The 12,793-nt window shown below is 48.8% G+C and overlaps 1 protein-coding gene across 2 annotated transcripts in view; it reads left to right on the top strand.

The window, feature by feature from the left end:
* Positions 1-305: 305 nt before the first annotated feature.
* The window catches only part of bmpr2b (bone morphogenetic protein receptor, type II b (serine/threonine kinase)), a 40,563-nt gene continuing 28,075 nt past the window's right edge, over positions 306-12,793 (top strand). For both annotated transcript variants that reach the window (XM_056301356.1, XM_056301355.1), the window contains exon 1: positions 306-1,421. In XM_056301356.1, the coding sequence (XP_056157331.1) occupies positions 1,364-1,421 (58 nt within the window). In that variant the 5' untranslated portion in view covers positions 306-1,363. The remainder of the gene's footprint in view (positions 1,422-12,793) is intronic.

Below are 12,793 nucleotides of genomic sequence, written 5' to 3'. Positions count from 1 at the left end.
AGTACAATGTGTCCGCTTGGCGTTGCCGCACGTCACGTTGTTGTTGCTGTTGTTATGACAACGCTTCTTCGACGCGAGTAAAGAGAGAGAGAGAGGAGGGGGGGGGGACTAACCCTAATTATTTGTTATGATAGTGATGTGTCCGTAGTCTGCGGCAAGGGGGCGCTTTGAGCCCCCTTTTTTTCTGCCTGTCTGCCCCCCCCATCCACCCATCCATCCATCCACCCATAAACCAATCCGCACGCAACGTGATACCGGAGACGGAGCGCTCCAGACGGCCCTGCCAATGAGGCGTTCCCGGCCGCCCCTCCACTGCTGAACGCGATCGCCGCCGCGGGGGAGAACAGCGCTGTATGCGAAGGAGGGGGGAGAGGGGGGAGAGAGAGCGAGAGATACGTCCACCCCCTTCCCTCGATCTGCCGTCTGTCGCTACGGGCGTCGTAACTTCTCAACGACCCGCGGTTCGCCGTTTAACGGACACTCCGCATGCCGAGCGGAGCGGCGATGCGCCCTCTGCGGACCGGCGGCGAGTCGGAGCGGGAGTCGATCGCAGTTGCCGGCGCCGTGGTCGGGCGAGTCGTCAGCGGCTAGAGAGGTTAGCTCGCCCGCTAGCCGGCTAACGAGGCTAAGCCGTCGCGAAGCTAGTCGGCTCTAACCCGCCGTGGCGTTCATGTGGCGCATTCCTGCCGCTAGTGGCGAAGGGCGAGCGGTGGTGGTGGGGGGTTATTGTGTGTGTGTGTGTGTGGAGTCCTGCCGTGCCTCGGAGGGTCCGTGTTTGGAAGCGCTCCCCCGTCATTTTTTTATGATTTCCCTCCTCCCTCTCTCCCTCCCTCTCTCTCTCTCCCTCCCTCTCTCTCTCTCTCTTCCCAAGTTTTGCCGTTCCCCCCGACAGGCGCCCAGAGGCGGCTAACATGTTAGCTAGCAGACGCGGACATTGTCGGCTGGCTAGTCGTAGCCGGCTGCCCCCCGCCGCCGTGCGAGTTCGCCGCTCGGTGAGGCTCGTCTAGGTCGCTGTCGGGCTCTGTAAACGGGAGCACCGTTTATTTTAATTTTTAATTTTAATTTTTTTTATTATCGGCCATCTCATCGGGACGATCTCTCGGAACCCAATTAGTGCTTCGTTTCTCTCTCTCTCCCCCCCTCCTCCTCCTCCCTTTATTCCTCCCTTTATTCCTTCTCGATGCGTCGTCCCGGGTTTGAGACATCGGCTCAAGTCACGGAGCTGACTTGAGGGCGAACGGGGAGGAGGGGGGCCGGAGCCGGCGGAGGGGGGGGGGCCGAAGAGAGCCGATCGCAGAGTTCGCGACATCCGGAGGAGCCCCCGACCACCGCGCCGAAGTCGGCGTCTCGACCGTGCGCCGCGATGCGGACCTTGGCCGAATTCGGGCTTTGCGTGGTGATTCTCCTCACCCCGGTGGCTGGTAAGTGACGTGTTTATCTGGTGGACGGTTACTCCACATGGGGGGGTGGGGGGGGGATCGCAGACTTGTGCGCCGTCGGCGCGCCTTCGACTCCTGCGCTTCCCCTGCGTAATCGGCCGGGTTTTTGGGGACGAGATCGGACCCCTCGTCCCACAACGTGCCACAAGTACGCACGGCGAGACTAACCAGCCGTGGCTCGTACAAGTGATGCTGTGTTATGATTATACCGAGATGCGCTCCCTTTTTGCAGCCTTTAAATGTGTGCGTGCGTGCGCGTGCGTGCGCATGCACGTGTGTTATAAGCGTGCCTGTTTCTAAGACCCCCCTTTTTCAGCCTTTAAATGTGTGCGTGCGCGTGCACGCGCGTTATAAGCGTGCCTGTTTCCAACACCGTCCGTCCCGTATCCATTTTATATCTGGTCCTCTCTCCTGCACATCCCCGGAGCTCATCGTTGCAGTCCGGGCAGTCTGAACGGATACCCCCCCTTATTTGTGAGAGTAGCCAGTGTGCCAGTGGCTGCTTTGCATCACACCGTGTTGCAAAAGGCACGGGGGGAAACGCAGTCGACACACTGCACTCGTTGTCTTCCAAGTTGTTCCTCTAGTTCTTCCAGAGACGTTGGGTTGACGCCAGACCTTACCGTGAAAGCTCGAGTTTGATAAGATAATAACAGAGCTTTGCGGGCAGCAGTGCAGAGAGAGAGAGAGAAAAAAGGCCCGTGGCTGGTGTGCGTGGGAAGACATGAACAATATTTTGCAAGAACTTGACAACTCAGATGCTCGGAAATGGGTCGTCGCGTGTGAACTAATTTGCCCATCCTGTGGTGCAGAGCTCGCTTGGGTCCAGACCTTTGAATCCACCCACTCCACCGAGCCGCCTGATTCTTGATATCAGATGGAAATGGAGTGTAACGACTTGACAGTTCTGTCTGATTTCAAACAAGTGCAGATTAGTTGTTGGGTGCGAATGCATGTTTACACAGCCTCTTAGTGGCTTTTGTTTTTTTATCTCTCATTGTGTTGTTGCTTGTTTGTTGTATGGTTTGGAGACAGTGGCACTGACGAAAAGACAGGAGGTGGAGCAGGAGGTGGCAGAGTTGAAGATGCTAAGATTTTCATTGGGAGTGATGAAGAAGGACAGGATTAGGAACGAGTATATTAGAGGGACAGCTCAGGTTGGACGGTTTGGAGACAAAGCAAGAGAGGCGAGATTGAGATGGCTTGGACATGTGTGGAGGAGAGATGCTGAGTATATTGGGAGAAGGATGCTGAATATGGAGCTGCCAGGGAAGAGGAGAAGAGGAAGGCCAAAGAGGAGGTTTATGGATGTGGTGAGGGAAGACATGCGGGTGGCTGGTGTGACAGAGGAAGACGCAGAAGACAGGAAGAAATGGAAACGGATGATCCGCTGTGGCGAGCCCTAACGGGAGCAGCCGAAAGTAGTAGTAGTAGTACTAGTGTGTTGTTGCTTGGCTCCTCCGTTCGTGGACAGGGTTTTATCAGAAATTCAGATTGCCCTCGCAAAAGAAATATTTGGAGGTACAGCGTGATTGTAACGCAGTGTGTCCCTGTTGATTACTCAAGACTGGTATGGCTGAGGGATTATATCCCAATTTGCCTGTACAATTTACATTTTCCGTGTGCGTCTGACAAACATAATAGCCCAATAATAAACGCAGATTACCAGTATCGCAAGAAACCAATACTATGTGGAGTCAGAGTAACAGTGCTTTGACCATTTTTCTTGTAGACTTAGAAGGATCTGGTCTTGTGAGCCAGGCCAATCTCATAAATCAATCGCATTGATTTGTGTTGGGAGAAAACACCTGGCCTCCCTCCATTGAAAGCTATGTCAAAAAGATTGGCCGGTCCAAAAAAAAAAAGAGGATGGTGCAATCACAGCTTTGGACACTGATCCAAGGGGGCTAAGGTTTGGGTATTGTAAGGAATTTATTGATACTGATCCTCTTAAATATACCTTTAGTGCAAAGAAATACCACAAAATGGTACCTTTTTTTGTCATTGTGTAAAAAAAGAAAAGAAAAAAAGTTTATTATTAACAACATCGTCATAATTGATAAATGGAACATTTTTATTGTTGGTAATAGGAAGACATCAACACAATAAGCAGAGCATATGCAAAAACGACCGGCTTTGAAGCTTTGCTATTATTGGTTGACAGGCTTTTAACATTTAAACTGTAGGAAAATCAGCATGTTAGCACTTTGTGGTAGAATGTGTGACCTCCGTTTGGCGATTGTGTCGGCTGCTATGTATATTTATGCAACCAGTGGCACTGATACAAAGCACCGTTAGCACAGAGTAACCTTGTGGGTCCAGTCGGTACCTTCTGCTTTGGTACTGGTCCGGTACCTTAACAATATTAGTACTTGGTACACATCCCTATAATCGCTGAGGCTAAAATCAAACATAGCAGCACTGTAAATAAAAATCATGACGATGTTTATGTTGAGAAAGTCGTATCGCAAAACAATAAGGCAAGTGGCACATGCAAAGTGTGCAACTTACAAGCGTATTGACTGTTTTCTTGGAAATCCATCTTCATTGTTCATTGGATTTATGACTTAGTTTGCGACGCCTTTTTTTTTTCTTCCTCGAAATTACTCTCAGTGAAAGCTCGGTCAGATCCAATTTGCTGAAAAAGATCAATGTGATTGACTTGCAACATTGATCTGGCTTGCAAGGCGAACAGTGAGCGTACAGAAACCACATAACAACGTAATATTCGAGGACCATGTTTTGTATCTGGTTTGATGGGGGGGAGGGGGTTTTCACCGAAATGCAGGAACATATTAGAGCAAATAACAGAAGGATGATTTAAAGACAGTGATGTGATCCAGGGGGCAATGGGGAATTAGGGAAAGGGAAGTCTTTCTTGATGAAATTAGGGTTGGGGATATGGTGGAGCATGAGGAGCATCTCCACTTGGTGTCTGGAACAGAAAGGTCATTCTTCTGTCAGGGAGCTGAGAGGGAGAAGAGTCTAGGCTGGGTGGGTGGCGCGATGACCATATTACAGCAGGAAAGGTGGAGAGCTTAAGCACCTGGTAGCAGCAGAGCACAGAGCGCAGGTTGGAGTGTGAAAGCTGGACCCCTGAGCAGCTTTGTATGCCAGTGCCAAGGTTTGTTCCCCTTACTCACTCTCTCATTACTTTCAAAGACATTTTGGTGGGGGCGGGGGTTTCCAAGTCTGGAACATTGTCCAAGTCTGAGCCAGTTGTTTGGGATGTGAGAGCGCTCCTCACAAAAGCTATCACAGACACACAGTGTAGGTCAGGGATGTGTGCCTGAGGCACAGCCAGCAGCAGAGTTTCAGCCCGGCAGTCCCTCACGCTCGCATGAACATCCCTCCTTTACTTCCTCCTTCGCTCGCTCGTATTAGGATCCACTGTTAGAATTACTTTTTTCAACAAAACAAAAATGTCTGTTTATTTTAACGTTAACATATGATTATATCGGTAGTGCATATCGCTATCGTATCTGCGTGCCTTGTGGTTTCCGTCACAGACAGCAGTATTGATTTGCGTCATCCCCTTTGATGATATAACATTCTCTCAGAATACATGAGCAGGGATGTGGGAGTCGTGTGAATATTTGCCACTTAAGTGTGAAGATTTGGGGGGGGGGTCGCTTTCGGTACTGCAGCTCAGACTTGATTTGTCAGTTAATTTTCTCAAATACCATTTACTCTGGGGGAATTCTTATTAATTCATAATCCCTGATCGAAGGCTTCTTTCTCTACCATTCTCGGTCACAGCTGACTCTGGAAGCTGTCACCTCCCCATCCCCATGATCCGGATCCCCATTCACATTCCCGTGTCAAAAGAACAGTTGTGATAGTTTGTCCATCGCTGACAGATTCACCTGAGTCATGACCGAAGTATCGTAGCAATAGGGTCGTGGTAACAGCCCTATGAAATCTGGTCAATATTGTGCAGCACTGTTGTGCACTGTGCACAGGCTGCGAGGATTTCTCATCATGAAGAATTACTGCACAGAGAGCTCACCTTTATGAAACATGACATGCAAATTAATTCTCCTCCTGGAGGAATATAACAATTCGACCATGGAAGCTGACGTAGTTAGTCAGTAAGAAAACTCCAATATTATTTTTTTTGGGGGGGGGGGCATGCATGTCATCTCATGTTGCTATAATTCGAACAAAGGAAGTAATTAGATGTTTGCGTGGGTACATGCCATATTAACACAGTAACTTCAAATGATCACAAGAGGCCAAATTAATTCGGAGCAGCAATCAGACTGTTTGCGTAAGAACGGAAAAGAGACAGGAGGCAATCTGCTGTCTCCGTGTCCCTTTTCTGCTCATGAATACAAAGCAGAGGGAGCTTCTAATGTCTTCTCGTGATGATGATGACAGGATGCAGAGGCCCTATTAGGCTGTGGGAGCATGACGGCAATCTTTCTGACCCAAGAACAAACCCTCTGCTGTCACCGTCTTTGTTTCTGTTACCCACTCGGTTCCCCCGATTTCCCCTCCATCACCATGACTCCCTCATTACCTGCATACATTTATCCTTTTTAAACCCCACTCCTTATTTTCCTACAGCTGTCATGTGCCTAACCTGTTGTGTGCCGTACTTGCATCTTCATTCGCTCCCCATCTCCGCTGACTAATAGGTGTGTGTGGGCGTGCACCTGCCGCTAGAACAGTCTAGAGAAGCGATTGTACCGTGCATGCCAAAAGCCCACAGAGACTACCTGCGGCACAGCCACAGGTAGTCTGCAACAGCAAGATCAGAATGGGGCAGCCAGGCTATCCTGACCGTATTCCTCTCAAATTTTGGTGAAATAAACCCTTGTCTTGCGCCCTCTGTGTAACTTAATGTCGTGCATACATTTGAACCGCAGTCGCAGGTAAGTGGAGCGTGGTGGGGCAAAGAGGATTACCGGGGAAGTATTATACTGTAGTATACAAAGGCCCTCTCATTTGCTACGCATGCCCAAAGCATGAGGCTGTGCCTCACGGGCCTACTTAAGAAGTGACAGGTCCAATATACCCCCAAACCAAGTAAGTCCTCTTCCTGCAGTTTTCCCCTGACTGCAAGGTACTCTGGGAGCTGTCAGCGCCACATTCACATCCGCAGCTCAAGAGAAAAGAGACATAGTCAGCCTGGTTATTTGGGGTCTCACAGAGTAATGTTGAATGGCAGCAAGTTGTTTTTGTTTGTGTGATTGATTTGCCAAAATGCTAACCTGGTTTGGACCAAACATTGTTTGATGAATGAGGCCAGTACAAGACTTACCGGAATCACAATCCAATTCAATTTTAGTTGTTATTTGCAATAAATATTAAATATACAGGAATGCATCTCATTGCATTGGTGCAAAGTCATGCTGACAGCCTCACAAGTTGCACGGTGCACACGCATGCTACAAGAACATTCGAAATTTGACACGCAGCATGGGCCAATGTAAGACACAGAGTGGACTTGAGATCATGCATTAATCCTAATAATTACACAAATTGTCAACTTTGAAAAAGGGCTCAAAGAGGCAAAAAACAGTAATTGATAACAGACACAAGAAACTGATATAATTTCTTGCTTCTGTTCTCACGATTTTAAAGCAAGGATACATAGTCCATCCATCCATCCATCCATTATCCAAGCCGCTTATCCCGATTGGGGTTGTGGGATGCTGGAGCCTATCCCAGCAGTCATTGGGCGGCAGGCGGGGAGACACCCTGGACAGGCTGCCAGTCCATCACAGGGCCAACACACACACACACACACACACACACACACACACACACACACACACACACACACACACACACACACACACACACACCTACCAAGGGACAATTTAGTATGGCCTATTCACCTGACATGCAAACTCCACATAGAGGACGAACCCCAAAGTTGGACGACCCCCAAGGTTGGACAACCCCGGGATTCGAACCCAGGACCTTCTTGCTGGGAGGCGACCGTGCTAACCACTGCACCACTGTGCTGCCGAACTTTTTTTATGACATTGCTGAATACACTTGATTGAGAATTAAGAATTTCACTCATCAAATTCAGTAGGCATTCCTGTGATAATGTGTTGAAAGATGGCTCTGGCTTTTGCCACGGGCAGGAGTCACGAGTGTTGACAAGTGTCTGCCCTACTGAAGCGTCCCGAATCTCAGAAACAGCCCGGCGGTGGTGTTCTGCTCTGACCTAGCCTTGAGGGCTGGCAGCTGTAGAGATGGCTTCCTCCCCATTTAAATCGAGTATTACATTATAATTGTGCAAGGTTAAAGGTGTGGCGCCAAGGGGCCAAAGCAAAGACTTGTCTATGAGTGAGTGAGTTTATCCTTCTTCCATTTGTCCCCAGGCACCAGAATTCTGCCCAATCGAGCTGTCTGCAGGTCAACGCAGAAAGAAAAACAACTTAAAAAACCACCATTTAGTCTGCAGAGCAGCTCTCCTCACACTTAGCGAGATTCAGTAATCAATGCATGATTCACTTCGTACCCGGGCTTTAGTTTTAAGCAGAGGTAAATGGAAAAACAATCTCCAATGAAACAGCCTTCAGTGAACCTTATGGCTTGGCACAAAAAAAGAGAAATTAGTGGATGTTAAAGCAAACAAGCAAACAAAAGGAGCAGCCTTTAGACACTAATGTAGAGTGACAGCCTATGATTATCATGAAGCCGTCTCCTTGGCCGGCAGAGACAAAAGGTCTAGGGCGCGCAAAACTTTTTTTTTTTTTACTCTAAATGGGTTTTCATATCCTAACATGGAGGACGTTAAAAGAAACGGCACCTATTGTGAGCAACTCGCGGGCTCTTGCGGTGCGGTGTCGGTGCTGAATAACGATTCTTCTACATAGAAAGCAGAGCTCCGTTTTTATCGTCTGTAAGAGCTGCTGGGATCTCGCGTGAACGTCGCCTTACTGTCTTATTTTTATTTCCTAGCCCTGGTGAACTTGCACACTACAGTTTTACACCTTTTCCCGACACTCTCATCCCAAGTAATTTAGACTGAGTGCTCGGGCAGAGTGAGCTTTAATTTGAAAAGGCGCAGCATCTCTGGTGTTTGTGGAAAAATCCCGGTGACGCGCTATCAAGGTTAAGAAAAGTAAGCCAAGGGAGGCACAAGGCATTTTTTTCAACATTTTTCGGGGAGGAGTTTGCAGCCGTGTCAGGCTGTAATCTTGTTTTGTTTTTTTATTTAACCCTCGATTTCGGGTCATTGCTGCACCGATTAGCCCACGTTTCGTTGTCAAGGTGTCGGCATCGCTTCTTATCCCCCGTTCGTTGGCCGCGAGCTGTGATCTTAACGCGTGAGGCCGTGGACCGGGCAGGAGTGCACAAGCGTAGCACCCCCCAAGCATAGCACAACATTCGTGTTCACTTCTTCAAGAAGAGAAAAACCACAAACCTTTGCTCTTTTATGCATAATCTGAGATTATGCATAAAAGAGCTACACGTAATCCATGTGAAGAACCACCCTGTTCATCTTTGTTTTCGTCACATATTTGGGAAAGTTTTGGTGGAGAGTTGGGGGAGTGGTAGAGGAGTGTGTGTGTGTGTGGGGGGGTGCTGATGGCATAAATGCATGGTGGATTGATGCAGGCCTCTAAGCCTAGAGAGCCTGGGTAGTATAAACCTCGGGATTAGCATAACTGTACCAGACCCAGACAGACACAGACTGAGTGGTGGGGAGGTGTGTGTGTTTCTGGGTGGGTGGGTGGGTGGGGGGGGGGTCCCAAGGCAACAGATGGGACAGATTAAAGCCCCCCCCTACCCTCTAGCCTCTCAAGTCTTAAACATCAACCGGGGGGACTTGGAAAAAAGCAGGGGTGTCAGCGAATATCCCCCCCGAATCCCCTCTCCGTCTCACCTCAGCAACAAGCGCACAGCCAAACAGCAGCCGTGTCCTACGATTAGGGCTGAGTCCGTCACAACCTATCAAGATGTCCTCTCCAGTGTTTCTGTGGGTAATTTTGTTTCCTTACTTCCCTCTCTCACCTTTTACCTTTCTCCCCTGTCTCTCTTTCGGTCTGCCTTTAGTCTCGGCTGTAAAGTCAAAAACTTTTTGGATGCTGGACAGCCAGGAGTTGTGGCGTTCAGTGACCCTTTAAACGAGTCTCCAAGAGTAATGTGGCTTGCACTGCTTGCATGGGCTTTGACAGCAGGAGAGGCAAAATGGGAAGGAGAGGAGAGTTGTTTTTCTGTAATAAGGCTGGAGCTGTTGGGTGGGTGGAGGGGGGGGGTGCACTGAAGACCAATTGGGGGGTGGAGGGGGGGCTTTTGGAAGAAGGGGGGGGGTTAGAGATTAGCAAATAACTGGGCCATGGGTAAACACTCAGCAGTGCCCGCCATCATCCAATGAACAGGCTTGGAGAGAAAAACTACTCTGAAGCCTTTTGATATGACTACCCTCTCTCTCTCTCTCTCTCTCTCTCTCTCTCTCTCTCTCTCTCTCTCTCTCGCTCTCATTCTCACTCACTCATTCACTCACTCACTCCTCTCTCTCTCTGTCTTTCTCTCAAAAAATCTACTTCGCTTCATCGGCCCTGCCTGCACACTCTGACCCACAATCCAATACTGCAGTTGGAGCCAAGATCACACAGCAGGCTTCACAAAGCAGAACCGGGGACAAAGCCTGCCAGGACCAATCACAGACAAACACAGGGATTGGCATCCAACCAGAAATAGGTCCTAAGGCCAGAATGCAGTTGGCGAACCAACCACAATTAAGTGAAATGGTGGACAAACCAATGAAAACTGACCACCATGTTGCCCCGCCAACTCACTCTGCAGACTCACAAACCCTGTAAGCCTGCCTGCCACGGCGTTGGGTTTGAGTTCAGTTCAGTCCGGTGCTCTGCTGTCTGGGCTCTCTATTCACTCTCCCGTCTCCCCCAGCTCCACTTGTCATTAAAACCAATAAAAAGCTTTCGGAGGGTGGAAAGCCCCCTCTCCCCCCCCCCCTTCTGAACAGGGAGGGGGAAAAATGGAAGAAAAAGAAATGGTTCTGTGACGGCTCGGTGCTCTCCGTTTATTGTGTTTGTGGAGACGTTGGCGTGAGCGTGCATGCTGGTGTACGTGTACGAGCGCAGTGTTGCAAGCATGCTGCATGCATGCTGCATGCACCATGCAGCATTTCAATGTTCACTTCAGTCACTGGGTCATGCTGTCAATTAGGCAGGCTGCCGGCTAGTCACGAGTTGAGGTGGGGGTGGGTGGGTAGCGTAGGTAAAGGGTTGAAGGATTGTGGGCACGTTCCAGACGCTGTAGTAATGGGAATTGCGTAGCAGGGAATTACTGGAGCCCCTTGTGTGATAACCCCACTCTTGAGCAACTCTACAGTAATATGACCGTCCCTAATGTCTAAGCACGCTTGGCACACTTATTGTTGCAAGGTGTGATACTATACAGTGTTATTGGTTTACATAAATGCTGTGGAAATACACTCGTTCCCTACCAGGCCGGCAAAGTGAAATACACCGTTGAATGATATTCCGAGACCAAGATAAAGGCCTCAGCCTTTCAACTGCTGTTACTTTTTTCCCCTCCTCATTCTTAAGAGCACTATATCATCATTTTGGGATTTTTCTACTCATAGCCTTGACAGTATGAAAATGAAAATATCAATTAATGAATTTCAATATATCTAATAACCGCTAATAAAGGAGAAAATTACAGTATAGCTATTCCCCACATGCCCTAGTCTCTTTAGCTTTCCTTTTTATTGAAACTGGGCTTTTATTGAGTCATGCAATGGAGGTCCTCCATTTTCCAAAGTGTCCTTGTCGTACGTATCTAGTTGACAGAAGCAAAAAGCTGTGATTACTCTGTATAATGAATTTCCTCATTGATATAATTAAAATTTGAATTGATGTTTGGAAATATAACTGGAAATTTTCACATCGTACCTGTGAATTTTCACAAATCGGCCACTTAATTGTAATACATATGATGTCACGTGACTTTACGAATTTACTTTTAGGGGCGTCTGTGTAGCGTAGTGGTCTATTCGGTTGCCTAGCAACACGGGGATCGCCGGTTCGAATCCCCGTGTTACCTCTGGCTTGGTCAGGCATCCCTACAGACACAATTGGCCGTGTCTGCTGGTGGTAAGCCGGGTGTGGGTGTGTGTCCTGGTAGCTGCACTAGCGCCTCCTTTGGTTGGTTGGTTGGTTGGGGGGGAATAGCGTGATCCTCCCACGCGCTACGTCCCCCTGGCGAAACTCCTCACTGTCAGGTGAAAAGAAGCGGCTTGTGACTCCACATGTATCGGAGGAGGCATGTGGTAGTCTGCAGCCTTCCCCGGATCGGCAGAGAGGGGGTGGAGCAGCGATCGGGACGGCTCGGAAGAGCGGGGTAATTGGACAGGTACAACTGGGGAGAAAAAAGGGGGGGGGATTAAAAAAAGAAGAAGCTGTGATTACTGTCTATAATGAATTTCCACATATTCTTCTTCTTTCAGCTGGCTCCCTGTCTCTCGGGTCGCCACAGCGGATTGTATAGTTCCCACATATTCCACATATTGGTACGATTAAAAGTGGAGCTGAAGTTTGCAGACGTAGCTGGAAATTTTCCCATCTTACCTGCGAATGTCCACAAATCGGCCACATTTGAATGTAAAATATATATATCGCATGACTTAAGAATTTGCATTTAGGGTTCATCTTATTGCTTTGTTTGCCCAGACAGCGGTAGCGTCATGTGTATGTGGTTAAACGTGGCTAAGTTTTAGGGTCTCTAACATACGGGCTCGACGTAATTGCCCCAAATGCAGAGTGACACTGTACAGATCCTGTGCTCGTTGCGCCGTCTCTGGTGCCTAGTCTGGCCGCCCATCCCCCTCGCTCCCCCTGTGAGTTTGGTTCGGGCTGCTGGAAACGAGGAATGTTTGGCCTTGCTGCAGAGCGGCGTTTTGCCTCACACCTGTGTAGCTCGACCCGAAACCCGTCAGCCGGCGGCGATGATCGGTCTGAGCTGGATCGGCGGTATTTAGGCTTAACATCAACGTTCAGTGGGGGAACAGAGCGACTCTGTCGTCGATTCATGAAAGAGAAACATGAACGTCGTCCGTATATGCTTGTAAACCCCCCACCACCACCACCACACTTCACTTCTGTCTTCATTCTCGAGGCTGGTTCTCGGTTTTTTTGTTGTTTTTTTTTTTTTTTGGTTCTTCTGTCTTCTTCAAAGATATGTTGTTTTTCCACATAAACTTGACATTTGTGCTGTGCACCGCCAGAGAAGGGGAGCGTTGAGGAAAAAAAAAAAGAGGGGGAAAGAGAGACGGAGCGAATACTGCAGGGCTTTTAGGCTAAAGTGCAAACACTGCTGTTTTCTGCAACTCGGGAGCCAGCTGGTGTGTGTCTCTTTAC

Source organism: Lampris incognitus, chromosome 21, assembly GCF_029633865.1.
Source record: "Lampris incognitus isolate fLamInc1 chromosome 21, fLamInc1.hap2, whole genome shotgun sequence".
Taxonomy (NCBI): domain Eukaryota; kingdom Metazoa; phylum Chordata; class Actinopteri; order Lampriformes; family Lampridae; genus Lampris; species Lampris incognitus.
Note: the sequence above shows the minus strand (reverse complement) of the source record. Positions and strands in the feature narration are given on the sequence as shown.